Consider the following 14,895-nt stretch of genomic DNA (forward strand, 5'->3'; position numbering starts at 1 on the left):
GCTCAGCTACGAGCGAAAGAGTGTTCTCAACGTCTGGCATGGTTCTGTGCGAGCGCAGAACAAGATTGCTCAGCAGCAATTTGATAAACTGGTATTTTTATACAAAAATATGAATTAATTTTAATGTTTTTATGTTAACTTTCGCCATGCGCATTTACCTTTAATGTAATAAAAAGTGAATAAAGTACCATTACTTTTAATAAGAAATTTAGCGCGTCTTTTTATTTATCCGGGCTCCAACAAAGGTTATTGTTAATAAAAGCTCACTGACTCAAAATAATCATTACATTGTAATGTAATATGATACAAAATTGAAATAAATATGAAAAAAAAATTTCGTGTTGTTCGTGCGTGTTTCGTGCGTGTTCGTGTTGGACCAAAATCGACCGTGCGTGTTCGTGTTACACAAAAAAAAATTTTTCGTGTTCGTGTTGTGTCGTGTTGAAAATTTTAGACACGCGCCCATCTCTGTCGTGACGACAGTAAAGGGCGACGTTGCTAAGTCGATAAAGTTGATTTCTTGGAAAGTAAAACATAAATATTCTAATGGCAAATCGAGTGACTAACACGGCAAAATTAACTTACATCATTTATTATATTATTTTTTTTCGTTTAAAGTTCTTTCAACACTCAATTCGAATTTGACAGATTTTGTTCATCTGAATTTTGAGTTAATCGATATACTTTTTGGGTGTTTACCAACACTAGACTAGCTTGACAGGTCCTATGAGAATTAGGGAGGTTCAAACAAAAAACAAACTCATTCATGCGAGACAAGTGTGCGATTCGGTCGTAAAAAAAGAAACGCCCTTGACTTTTTGTTTGAAATAAGCTCGACTAATTTTATTTACTGGGATCCAAAGTACCAACCAATGGATGGAAATCAAATGGGAGCGGAGGAACCCAATGCAGGGGACAATATGCAACTAGACTTTCTGCAGTATTTCAATTCGTTGAGTGGCATGCCCCAAGTTGTCGAGAACAACAACAATGACACCGGTGCTGTCACTGCGGAACAACTTCTCATGGACACGGACATCAATATGCCACTGACGCATGAGCAACTGATGGAGAGTCTAATGGCTTCGTCGTCACCTAAATTCAGCAAGGACCCGGAGCCAGCGATTCCACAGATAACAATCAGTGTGCCAGAAGGTCAGTTCCTCAATGGCGAACTGGATCCGCAGTTATCAACCGCAGAGATCACGATTAGCTTCAATGATCTGCCAACCATGGCAACCACTGCAGCTCCCGAGCCCATGGAATCGCTGGACATTTCAGCGTGCAGCGTGGCAGAGTTGCAACAGGTACGGCAGGCGCTGCTCAAGCATAACTTTGTGCACAAACTCCACTTGGCAGCGAGCAGTCCACTGGTGACGTTCCTCAACTGGTCAGCGAGTGGCGAACAGTTGCAGGTGGATTACATTGGATTGCAGGAGCATCTCAGTGGCACCCAGAGCATGTTTCGCTGCCTCAACGTGCAGCACTTCATACAACAGCTGCTGGACATTGGCTTCAAGCGCGTGCAACAGCACTTGCAACACGCTGAGGCGCGTCCCACGTTGTACTATCTGCATGAGAACTTCAATGCCGGACAACCCGATCAGATGTTGCTGCTGTCCGCACCCAAGTGGGAGCTGGACTCAACGGACGTAACGTATTCAGCTTTGCAGTTGGCGCGTGCTCGCTTCCAGACTTTGTTGCTCTATCACAACGATGTGCGACTGCTGCACCAACAGGAACCGAGTGCGGATCAGTTGCTGCCACGTCGCGGACGCATCTGCAACAGTCGACAGCCGGCGCAGTTGTTGACGCAGGAGTTGGCCCACAAGCTTGTGAATCCCCGGGAAACAGTGCTACAGGCTGAAGCGGCGCCAGCGCCAGAATATGCTGGATACTATGGAACGACGGATCCGGCATTGATTGCCGAGTTCTTTGCGGAGTATCTGCCACGTTTTGGCCCGAGGAATAGCGGCTACAAGGACATTGTAGTGGATGCCAGCAAAGCGAACTCGTTTCAACAGAACCTGCCCATTGGCATTGTGTATTCCGAGGACGAGGAAGAGCTGGAGAGCCAAAAGAGCGAGGAGACATCGCCTCCGCCAATTGTGGAGGTTAAGACTGAAGAGGAGCCAGTGGCTGAGGTGGAGACTTCACTTCCCGAAGACTTTGAGCTCGAGCAGGTGATGCAGGAACTATGCGGTGTTGTGTCCGAAGTAGATGATAACGGTGCAGACAAGGAAAAGGGAAAAGAAAAGGAACTGGAGCAAAAAGAAAAGGAAGAGAAGATGGAGGAATTATCCAAGAAATTCAAACAGGAGCTGGACCAAGAGTTGACAAAGATGGATCCGAAAGTGATTATAGTAAATCCCAAGGAACTGAAACAGGAATCGGTTAAAGAAGATGTCAAGCAGCTGAGCAAAGAACCGATCAAGGAAAAGGCCAAGGAACTGGACAACAAACCCAAGGATATGAATAAAAAACCAATAAAAAGAGAAGTCAAGAAGGTGGAGAAGGAACTGAATAAAGTAAAGCCCAAGGAATTGAATAAAGAACCCCTTAACGGAGATGTTAAGCAGCTTGATAAGAAACTGATCAAAATAGAGGCAAAGGACCCAAATCAGAAACCGATGAATATGGAGATCAAAAATGTGGACAAAAAACTGACTATAGTTAAGCCTCAGGTGCTGAACAAAGTACCGGTTAAAGACATCAAGGTGATAGAGAAGAAACTGATTATAGTAAAGCCCAAGGAGCTAAATAAAGAACCGACATATGAAAAATCTAAAGAGCTAGACAATAAATTTATTATAGTAAAGCCCATGGAACCAAATAAAGATGGTATTATAGAAGTCAAGGAGCCGGGCCAGAAACTGATTATAGGAAACCCTACGGAGCTGAGTAACGAAACGAATATAGAAGTCAAAGAGGAGAATGAAGAACCGATTAACGAAAAGGCCAAGGAGTTGGAGAATAGAATGATTCTTGTTGAGCCCAAGGAACTAAATAAGGAACTGATTGAAGATGTCAAGAAGTTAGATAAAAATTTAATCCAAGAAAAACCAAAGGAGCTGAAAGAAGAACCGATAACAGAAGAGGTCAAACTGCTGAATAAGAATCTGGTCATAAAAGAGGTAGAAAAGTTGAACAAGGAATTGAATAAGGAGGAGTTGCTAGAAAATTATCTGAAAAAAGAAGAGTTGATAAATAAAATGAGCAAGGAGCGGGCTATAGAAGAACTACAGAATAAAGGAATGGCGAAAGAAGAAAAAATGCACAATAGGAGTAGAGAACAGGCTAGAGAAGAGATGAACAAGACGACAAAGGTAGAGACTAAAATAGTGATCCCGATGAACAATGAACAAATTAAAGAAGGGGTCACAAAGGATCTGAAGCGAAAGTATGCAGCAATGAAACCGACAACAGAAAGAGAAAACGAAATTGCAACTTCCCCCTTCAGCCAAAGAGGAGAACGTGAAGTCTAAAGTCGATACCGATGAGCCGGATTCCAAGAAAAGTCGCTACGGTCTGCGCAACTCGAAAATGAGATAATAAGCAAGAGCTCAAGGCAAGTCGAACTGCTTACAAATGAAAGTAATTAGAAATATATTAAACTTTATAAATATATATAGTTTTAATGCTTAATTATTAGTAAAATAGATTATATTACCAATTTAATACAAGATATACATAATTTTTGTCAGTGTGCCAGAGCACTTTTATAAACTGAAACTTAATAAAGAAGAAATTGAAGATTTTATAACTTGTATAATCAATAAAGATAATTCTGTGATAATTGAAAAACAACAATTAAAGCTTTAACTAACTTGATTTGCTACAAATTTTTAAGGAACGATAGGAAATTTTTATAGATTAAGTAAAATATCATTTGATATAATTTGAAATAATTTTTTTAATCTCTAGTGACATAAAATAAACATGAATATCCTTTTTTTCAATTATCATTAATGTCAATATAATGCTTTTATTTTGAAATTTATAAATTGCGAATAAAATCGTATCTTGGGAGGAAGATCAAAGCATAAAAAGTAAGTAGTCGAGAATGCTCACTTATTATAAATTACAAACCCGCTAATCACTTTCAATAAAAGCAAGTGTCATATTATTCTAAAATTCTATAGAATTAAAATAATTAAGACTACATGTATTTGGTATATCGATAATCTATTATTTCGGCTACTCAAACATAGTGAATATCAATAATGAAGGAGTTTTTGGTTTGGTTGTCTATTCAACACAAAATAGTGCTAGCATTACGAGGATGTCTTGCTATAATTTTTATTGTAGATCTATAAAAATCATAAATATCGGACACATGACACATCAAAAAAAAATCCGCTCTGAATCTCACAATCACCATCTTTAAGAATCAATCAGATCGAAAAACCAACGATAAAACTGTTTTATATGGAAATGTCGAATTTATCAAAATGAGTCTAATAACAATGTGGAAACATCGAGCGAAGGCAAATCCGTGTGGGCATAATGGCCTTCATTTTTTTGATCATAATGCGGTTGAGTGCTAACCATGTGAATGAAGGGAACGTTGAAAACACATATTATGGAGGACTGGGCAGTAAAACGCTTATCGCCTAATCAGATCTCAGACGCCTTCGCCTCATTACAACACCAAACAGACCACGAGACGGACTATCAAAACTGAAACTGAAACTGAAACTCCCAATGAAACTGTAATATAATCTGACTGAAAATATCTTTACATTTAACGCCCACAAAAAAACAAGCAGCTAACTTTGTAGAGGAAATCGGGAGAGGAGAGAGAGAGAGACAGAGTTTGACGGAGGCACAATCAGTGCGATGTTTACAAGTTTTATGAGCCACCAAATAACAAGATGAACAACAGCAAACAGCAACCAGCAACTACCGACCAGATCCAAAGCGAAGCCCAATTTTAAAGACAGGTCGCCTTTGGGTTCGATTTCGCGCAAAAAAAAAAATAAATAAAAAGAAGAAGGAACGAGGAGACGAAAATGTATTTTTATAAGGCACAGCGTGAGGCGAGACACGATTTTTATCGTCTTTAATTTGCTTTTTATTTGATATCATATTTCATGGCAAAGCTGCAAAACCCCAATGAAAACAAAAGCAAGTGGCATTTCTTCTCATTTCGATTTTTTTGTGTTCTCGTTGTGTTTTTTTCGGGACAACATGACGCGGGATTCTGGGAGTCTCTCGGCTTTGAGTCAAGACGTCATAATGTCATAAAAAATGTCACATACTTTTAATAACTTTATGACAGCTACAAAATCATAAACAAAATGCTCTGACAGCGACATACACACAACAACAGCAACAACATTGGAGAAGGACTGTGAGTGAGGGAAATGGAACTCAATCTGGATGGAGGCCCATGCAAATGTTTGTGGCCCAAACGAAGAGACTTCATCAATTGAGAGTCGCCTCATAATGAGATGTGTCATGTCTGTGTTCCCAGAAACTGGCGAGATTCTCTTTTTTAGTGAAATCATTGGGCATCATTGGAGTCTCCAATTATGAACGTGACACATGATTATTAAATTTGATATCAAATAAACATTTTGAGCGCATGCTGAATTCCAAATGTATCTTTTCTTTAATCTGAAATGTCAGTTATAGTCTTTAGTATTTTATGTTTACATTCAATGTGATCTTCTCTGAAAAGAACGAATCCTAATCCTTTTTGATTTGGAATCTTTTTGAAATATTCATCGATTATATGATATATTAGCTTATCCTCAGATTTATGGACTTTCAAAAGAAAGAATCCTCATCCGTTTTGATTTTAGATCTTTTTGAAATATTCCGACATTTTAACTCCATAGTATAGACCTGAATTTCATTTGAATATGATCAAGTCTTCCCTTTAGATTTGCAATTATACAAAATGAACATCAAGTTGACGTATTCTACAAGGGAGAATTAATTACCCCGTTTTTTTGAAATATTTTTGAAAACTTTCGTGATTTCAATTTTTTTTTCCTAGAACCTGGAAAGTAAATTATAAATTTTAATATATTAAAGTTATCCTTCTATAGTCCCTTTGGATTGATTTGATTGATTTTTATTTATTTATTCTAATATGATATTTTGAATGGAAAATTCCTAATCCGCTTAAGTTTGAAATCTTTTTCAAATATTCCATGATTTACAAATATTTTTCTGTTGCCACTTCAAGAGTTGTTTCTTCTTTTTCAGCTACCACACTCCCAAACCTTCAGTTCGATGATCAACCTCAGCTTTAATTTCAGCACATAAATTCGTTGTGCGACAAAGCGCAGTTTTTAAATTATGATGCCCCTGAAGTCGACTCGTCGCATAATAATGAAGCCACTGGAGAACAGCGAAATGTGAAGACAGCGAAAGAGAGCGCGATGGAGAGAGAGAGAGAGAGTGAGCGAGTGAGAGAGAGAGATAAGGAGGGAGTGAGAGCAAAAGTCATGCCCGTAGAGTTATTAAATGCCAAGTTATTTGTCGTTTAGCTGGAAATCCATGCAGGCCAGTCGTACTTTAAGTTTAAGACAAGACTCCGAGACTGCTTTATGGCTTTGAGTAGGAAATCTTTATGAGCATACGAATATGCGGTTATATATGCGGTTGCGTATGTGCTCTGTCCCCCAAAAAAAACAAAAAAAAGTGAGACAAATTTATTGGCAAAGTATAAATGCTTTTCTTTACGGTTTAGAGTTTGTGTAGTTTTAATATGAAGTCGTAAAGACTTTTAATGATGCAAGGAAATTGTGCTCCACAGACTATTTGCATATTCCGATTCCGATATGTGAGACTTAAGCGGGTCTTCGACTTTGGTAATACGTCTCTGTTTTCTGTTTTAATGCCAAACAGTTACACTTGGCTGGGAAAAGCTGAAAAGCTGTGCTGGATTTCGATTTGTAATCTTAACTCACACTTACACCTCAGCAATAATAAAAAAATGCAGTTAAGAAATTCAATTAGTTTTTTAGATTCTATGCTTTAAAGCTTATCCAGAAAAGTGAGTAATGTGAACACAAAAAGCGACTCAGAAAAACTTGTATTTTCATCTCTAAAATCTTAACAGTAGAAATCGCTGCAGCTCAAGAGTCATTAAACTGGTAAATGTAATAATAATGCCAAATCTACGTAAAACAAGTTGTTGTTATGGTCTCAGCATCTGCTACTAAAATTGGGATAATTCATTAAAAATATTACAGTTAGAGCAGATCAATAATGTTGAAATAGCTTCCAAATAGCTTTTATAGCATTTAAAAAGCAGGTTTCATTTCATTTGCGAATTCAGATACTCCTTTTTTATGCTATATTGGCAAAGGATTTAATATTTTATTTCATATTATTGTATATGTTAGTTTTTTACTTAAAAATACTCTTCGCTGTGCTAGAATAATATATTTCTTTATTATATTTATTTTTTTTTCTTTCAATTTTTTACACAACCATAATTACCATAATTTAAAGTATAATTTTTGTCCATTTCTTTCAATTATATTTATATAATTTGTATAGATTTTTATATTCTTGAATTATTTACTCATTTGCAGTTTTATTTAATATAAATTATTACTAGAATTATTGCACATTCATATACTACATAGCCGTAACTAAGGAATTGTAAATACAATATAATAATATAAAAAGGTGGCTATCAAGATATTCTATTTCAAGAAGGGAAAATCACCCGTTTTAGCTCGTGTCTAACTTTGCAATCTCATTTTAATTTCGAAGACATTCATAGTTCTCCATTAGAGGCAGCTGGGAATTAAATCTTCATTGAAAGTAAGGAGGTAGTTTCGAGTAACGGAAAGTTATGCTTATCGCTTTGCTGTGCAGCAAGTTGCAACTTTAAAACACACACAAATGCAGACACAAACGTTTGCCACAAATATTTCGAGCAATTTTATCTAGAGAGTGAAAAAGTTGCTCCTGTGGTCGGTTGGAAGGACGATGTGTCCTTGCTAGTGGATTTTTCGGGAGGGGGAGTCTTCGGTATGGCTTTTATGATTTTGCGCAAATGCAAAATGCATAACAATCTCAATTGCACAAAATATTTCGCATGCGGCGGCAGTTGAAATGCGGCAAATTGGGATTTATTTATGCGAGTGTGTGTAAAACTAGAAAGAGAGAGAGAGAGGGGGGGGAGGATTGCCACGAAAAGTTGCAAGTTGGAGATGAGAGAGAATGCGAATTGTAATATGCCAAGTTCCTGAGGTAGCTAACCCACTTTCAAATTGCTTTTTTATTTGCCAATGGATACGGTTATGGTTATGGCTATGGATATCCTCTGTTGGGAAAATGAATGGCACGCAAATTGAGTCAAAGTAGTTTATGCAACAATTTTCTAATACAGCGACGTCCAAAGTTTCGTGCGTTGCCTTTGGGCAGTCGAAAAGTTTGACAGATGAGCTCCCAGTTTCTACCTCTAGTAATCCTCCTCGGCAAGTGGCATGCACAGGCAGGCGTGATCTGTGTTGGCCGCAATCCAACGTAGATATCGATTCACTCGGGTATAAACTCCGGGTGCATTCGGCCTGGCACATCCCTCGCCCCAAGAGACAATCCCGGCCAGCTGATATTGACCAGGCTGCTCATCTAGCAGCACATGAAGTGGTCCGCCGCTGTCGCCACTGCACGCATCCTTGGCTACATCGCCCACGTAGCCGGCGCAGAGCATGTTGTCGGTGATCTGGCCGGGTTTGTAGCTGCTGAGACTCGAGTTGCGGCAATCTTCTTGACTGAGCACAATCACATCGACTTCCTGTGGGTGGAAAAGCGGGATAATTAATTGGGGGAAATTGAAAGGATATTTAAAGGAAGGCACTGTGCAGCAGCTTGAGCTTAAAGCGAGGCTTAAAGGTAATGGAGAAGCTCAAGGCGTATCTGAATGCGCCGCAAAAGGGTATTGAGAAATTGATGGATAAGTTAATTTTCCATTTCAGTTTGATCCATCGCTGCAAAAAACCTGAAATTAGTTTCTTACCCGGCACCAAAAGTGAAAGTGCAATTACCTGCAACGTGTCGGTGGCAAAGCCTCCTTCTCTTCTTGCTCCCCAGCCTGTGACTATTGCGGGTTCACCATCGAAGTCGCCACTTGTTTCGGGCATGCAAATCGGACGAATGTGTCCCTCAAAGCTCACGGGTTGATCGAGTGTCAACAGCGCAATATCGTTGTTGAAACTACGTGGATTGTACAGCTCGTGTGGCTTCACTTTGATGGCACGTCGCTCCACGACCAGTGCATCGCTATCACTACGATTGTGTTCGAGGAAGCGCAACGTGATCAGCTCTGGCGGCACGCCCTCCACACAGTGGGCGGCGGTGAGCACATAGCGATCACTGATCAGCGAGCCAGCGCAGTAGAAGCGATCAAAATAGAGCACGGCAACCATCCAGGGATACTGATGACGACGCGTCGCGTGGCCACCAACGATCTTGCGCAGCGTGTTGATCAAGCCACAGCGGCAACTCACGCACTCGCGATCCTCCAGAGAAACAGTTGTGGTTGTTGCCTTAGTTGTTGTGGCTGCTAATGTTGTGCCCCTAGTTGTTGTACTTGCTGGAGTTGTGGTTGTTGTCGGTCTTTTGATGGGAAATAGTATCGAGGCGAGCCACTGAAAGAAGTTATTCTGCCTCTTGATTTTCAGCATCGGCTGCACTTTAAGCTCCTCCGCAGCGCTGTTGAGCAACAGCAGAGAAGACATTAACACTGCTAACACACAACAGATGAGCTGCAATCTCATCGTGATGAGCACAAAAGAGTTACTGCACAATCTGAACAGCTGCCAAGGCAACCAAATGCTGTTCCAACATTGCTCCACTTTGCAATCCTGTTTTGCCTTCTGTCTATAATGAAGAATAGGTATGTAGCGTTTGTTTCTCCTGACCAGTTTCCGTTAAGCAAAAGCAGACCACCATCCAAGCCAGGTGCCAACTTTTCACTTTTAAGTTTGCCAGCAATTTTACACACTACTACACAAATGTATTCATGAAATGTTTGCGACGGTAATGTGTCAACATTTTCACATTTTCACAAGTCAAGTTTAAGCCGTATCGAGCTTTAATCATTTTCGTGGAAGGTGCAGCAATTAATCCGCAGTTGAGCATTTTTTAAATAGTATACAACAAGTGAAATAACATTGTATGCGAGTATGATCGACTGGGAAGTACCGTACATATTATATAATTGATTCGTTCATAAAAAAATGAAAGTGAAGGCCACCTATACATAATATAGAATTGAATTTCAGTATAGAAAATTAGATATTTATAAAAATAAAAATATGTCATATGTAGATTAAATAAATAAAATAGAATAAGTAATGATAGTAATAATTTACAGTTGAGAATTTAAAATAGACCCCAATACTTTTTTTTTGTTTTTTTGAGTATATTTTGGTTTTTGTAGTAAATATTCTTTTACTCACTATTAATAGAAAGGAAGAGTATTATAACTTTCTGTCTGTAGGGAATGGTACTCTACAGTATGTTTTAAATATTGTTCTATATAAATATTTCAAATATACCCTTGCTAAGTTTTAGTATATTTTGCGGCACTTTAATTTAATATATTTTAAGAATAATAGATATCCTTTTATATAATTAAAGCTAAGTTATAAGTTGTATAATATTTGTTGAGCGAATGAATGATGATATTTTTAATTGAGCTGCTGCTTGTCTTGTAATTGTTAAAACAACATGATACTAATCAATTAATTTAAACAGTTTTTTACTTCCAGCGATCCAAGTTTGTTTTAAATATATCAACAAGTTTTCTCCCTAGGTTGTAATCTATTTGGCAAAATGTAAATTTCCGAACCCTTCACTTTTCTCTTCAGAATTTTGAAAACAATTTGCAACATCATACCACTCTCAATCGTTGACTACAGGGTATAACAACAAAATAGTTCCCTGGGCTCCCTTTTTGGAATTCTAACGAATCTATAGTTCATTTAGCATGTTTTGTATCAAATATTATGCAAATGCGAGCGTTTTATATGCGTCCTCCCCCTTCGGTTTCCCCTCGGACACGCTGTGGCAGTTGCCACTTGTCATTTAGGCCTTTGTAAGCTGGCACAATAATCTCTAATAGGCTTAGCATGAAATATTGACGCTTAGTGGACGCTTACTGTTGCCAACTAGAGCTTCGAAAGTGTTGTTGTTTCTCTCCCCATCTCTCTGTCTATTTTTTTTGCTGTTGGACTTCCCGAGCGTCAGTTTGTCAGTCTGTCTGTATGTCGTAATGAGACACTCGCCTGAAAATTAGTGAAAGCAGTTTAATAATAATTTTCTTAGTAAGCCTCTTATTGGATAGCGTTGCCGGAATTTTCGTGCGCCCCCAGTTGGAAAAGTTTTGTCGCAGTTAAGCAAAATGTGGGAGGGTGCAGACTAATTGAATTCCAACAGAGAGCGAGAAAGAAATGAGTGGAGAGAGAGAGGAGGGGAAATGAATCCATAAATCCAGTGAACTGTTGTGGCAACCCATTGAACCTTGACGTGGCATCAATTGCATTGACACGCCCACAACTTGGCTCTACTACGCTTCAACACCCAAAGTGGAGCGCATTCTACATTCTTTTGATATCAATTTAATGAGCTGGGCGAGGAGGGGCAACTAGTAGCCCGTAAATTGTCCAATTATATACTACTATATAAAATGCAAGCTGCTGCTGCTGCTGGTGCGTAGGTTGACCCCACACCACAGCAGGTAAGCCCAGTAGGCTCAGAGGCTGATGCTGAAGTTGCAACTGTGGAGCTGAAGCTGCAAGTCAGAGGCAGCAGCTTATTGCTGCATGTCTTGCTGTCGCCGACGCTGTCACTTTTGATATTTTGTGCTCTTAATTGATATTTATGGAAATGGATGTTGTTTCGAAAGTGGAGCAGCCATCTGTGTGAGATTTACATGCAACTAAATGCCGTTGAAGGAGGGGCAAGGGCAGCTCATTAAGGTGTCAGCTCTGCGGCAGACCAACTGTCTAATGAGCACAACTTGGAAACTTGAGAGCGCCGAGAGTGTACCTCGGCTCTGTGGTCAGTCCACAAATCTTGTAGAACTCTGCCAACACAATGCGAATGCGAATGCGACTGCTACAAACTAAGGCAAAAGTAATCCTAATCCCTGGTTGCCACAGTGACCAACCGCAATGAGTTTTCCACTTGACTAAGAAATATTGCTTAATTGCAGAAATGTAATAAACTTGCCAAGGGGCTCAACAACACAAAAAAAAAGAAAGAAAAGTTGCAGCATCAAGTTTTGTGGTCTCATTTAGAGCTACCGCCTATACGTGGCAGGCAAGTTCATAAACTAAGAGTATAGCAACAATATTCAACTCAACTCGAACTTCTTTGACAACAACAACAACAACGTGCTAAGAACAAGACAACAATAAGTGATGGGGTCCAACTTGAAACTGCAAAAGTTACTATTACACGATGCTGGACACCAATTACTTCAAAGTTAATACTACACTTCTAATATATTGCGAGGCCAGTATAAATTAAAACGCATTATATTGCTAAAATATAATAGAACTAAAAATCTCTTTCATATTTTTTTATACCAAATATATTGAATAGTCCACCATGCATTATTGTTCAATAATCGATATTTTATTATTTACTTCTAATAAAAAAAATATATTTTTATTAATATAACTAAAAAAATGTTAGAATACATTTTTTATTAACAATTATTTACATTTAACCTAAGACAATAAGTGATTTTATTTTAAAAGATCAGTGAGCCCTCAGCAAATTTTTCTACTACAAAATTATATTTAGTGTTTTTTATTACGCCAATTTCATCTGCTTCAGCAGAAAAGCCTACTAACAGTTGGGCTTACAGCTTTTTCCTTTTTCTCTTTAATCACGTACCTTTTGAGTATGGCTTAACATTTTCTAATAAGGTGTTCAGTCAATAAAAAAATATATATATGTAAGAATGATGTAATATTGTTTTATAATTATTACTAGTTTTATTTAATATAGGTACGCGGGTGGGAGTTTTGTAATATAAAATACACGTTTTAGATTAAATGTATCGAATTGTTCAACTTAAATCTCAGACGACCGTTCTGCTTGCGACTTTTCTCTCTTCGCGTTCTTTCTCGACTGTGTTCTCCTCTTCGTCCTGTGTGACCGTCTTTTTCGTAGCCTTTAATACCACCTTGCTGCTGCGGTCTGGCAACACGTCTACATACTACTTTACACTCGGCCCTCCTGATCCTCATCATCCGTCTCGGATGATAACAGCTCTTCGTTCTCTGCCACGAACTTCCACAGCTTCATGTTGTCGCAGCTTGTCGTTGTGATGTTTGGTCCTTCGACGTTAGTTGCTGCTTTCTTTACATCATATCGACCGTTGCGTTTCACATTAACGATCTTGTATGGACCCAGGAATTCGCTCGCCAATTTACGCCCTGCTACGAATTGTGTTCTTTTGATGGCAACGAGGTCACCAAGCTTGTAAATACTTTCCGAACGACGTTTCTTATCGTAGTGGGCCTTGTAACTTGCTTGAGCTTTCTCAATGTTGCGTTTGGCTTCGGCACGCAGATATTGACGTTCTTCGTTAAATTGTTCGACTAACTCTCGATTCAGCAGCTCCAGTAATTTATCGTCGACCTTATTACGAATCTTAGTACCAAACATTATCTCAAATGGGGATGCGTGTGTAGACGAATTCACGTGCGAATTTATAGCCCTTTGCACACTGGATACGTGTTTAAACCATTTGGACGGCTCTTCTGCAGAAACTTTTGCGATAATCGAAAGAATGGTGCGATTGACCCTCTCGATTTGACCATTGCCTCTAGCCACTCCTGTCGTTGACCAAACGTGCTCCACCATATTAGCACTTGCAAACTCCGCAAATCCATTTGACGTGAAAGCGACACCTCTGTCGCTAACGATGCGCATTGGGAAACCGAAAATGCTTGCCCATTCGGTTAGCTTCTTGACAACTTCTTCGTATCCTGTTGACTTAACTGGGAAAAGCCATACGAACTTGGAGAATGCATCGACTACTGCCAGTATATACTTGTAGGCCTTTGAAGTCGCATCCATGGGGCCTAGATGGTCGATATGCAAAGTATGAAGAGGTACATCTCCCTTGTCAATACAGTGCAAAAAACCCTCTTGCTTGCCTAACTTCTTGCTATGGATGATACAACGGATACAATTAGAAATGTATTTTGACACCTTACCCTCCAAGTGTGGTATAAAATACTGCTGCTTAATGCTATGCATTGTCTTTTGTACAGCAAAATGGCCATCTTCGTGGGCGTTGGCTATCACCTCACGCTCCATCATCTTTGGGACCACCAAAAGCTCGTTTCCCGCGACTTGTTTAAAGAGTATACCTCCTTTCATCTTGTAGTCTTCGTACGGACCTGCTTGAAGGCTTTGAACTACTGCCTTAACATGTTCATCCTCTTGCTGAGCCTTCACCAAGCGAGCATTAAGTTCCGTTGACACCATAAGGACATTCTGTGGGTAGCGACTTAGATGATCTACGTGTTTCATCTTTTCTCCAGCACGGTGTTCTATATCGGGAGTAAAGCCTTGTATGTAAAGCACCCATTGCTGCACATCTCTTGGAACATCTTCTTTGGTCGTTGCTTGTTTAAAAGCTGCACAGTCGGTTACTAGCTTGAATCGGATTCCTAGCAGATAATGACGGAATTTCTTTAATGCTAAATATGCGGCTTTAATTTCCAAACAGTAGCTATGCTTCTTAGATTCAGCTTCGGACGCCTTTTGCTCCAGAAGTGGACAGGATGAAGCTTTCCATCGAACCACTGCATCAGCATTGCTCCGAACCCTTCTTTGGATGCGTCAGTATGTAACTCAGTAGCAGCATCTCTGGCGTATATGTGCAAGATCGGTTCA

The 14,895-nt window shown here is 39.2% G+C and overlaps 2 protein-coding genes across 3 annotated transcripts; one reads left to right on the forward strand and one right to left on the reverse strand.

Annotated features, from left to right (window-relative positions):
• The first annotated feature begins 627 nt into the window (after positions 1–627).
• On the forward strand, positions 628–3,739 carry LOC132792318 (protein BCAP). Its single transcript, XM_060801624.1, has one exon. It carries the CDS (start codon positions 873–875, stop codon positions 3,483–3,485), a length of 2,613 nt encoding a protein of 870 aa, XP_060657607.1. The 5' UTR covers positions 628–872; the 3' UTR covers positions 3,486–3,739.
• Positions 3,740–7,515: 3,776 nt separating this feature from the next.
• LOC132790259 (trypsin eta) lies at positions 7,516–9,767 on the reverse strand. 2 transcript variants are annotated; one of them, XM_060798742.1, is made up of 2 exons: positions 9,018–9,767; positions 7,516–8,767 (listed from the first exon to the last, which is right to left on the reverse strand). In XM_060798742.1, exons 1-2 carry the CDS (start codon positions 9,747–9,749, stop codon positions 8,432–8,434), a joined length of 1,068 nt encoding a protein of 355 aa, XP_060654725.1. In that variant the 5' UTR covers positions 9,750–9,767; the 3' UTR covers positions 7,516–8,431. The 2 variants fall into 2 exon arrangements, with proteins under 2 accessions (XP_060654725.1, XP_060654726.1); XM_060798743.1 differs by having other exon boundaries at positions 8,720–8,960.
• Positions 9,768–14,895: the final 5,128 nt, after the last annotated feature.

Source organism: Drosophila nasuta, chromosome 3 (assembly GCF_023558535.2).
Source record: "Drosophila nasuta strain 15112-1781.00 chromosome 3, ASM2355853v1, whole genome shotgun sequence".
In the NCBI taxonomy this organism is placed as follows: Eukaryota; Metazoa; Arthropoda; class Insecta; order Diptera; family Drosophilidae; genus Drosophila; species Drosophila nasuta.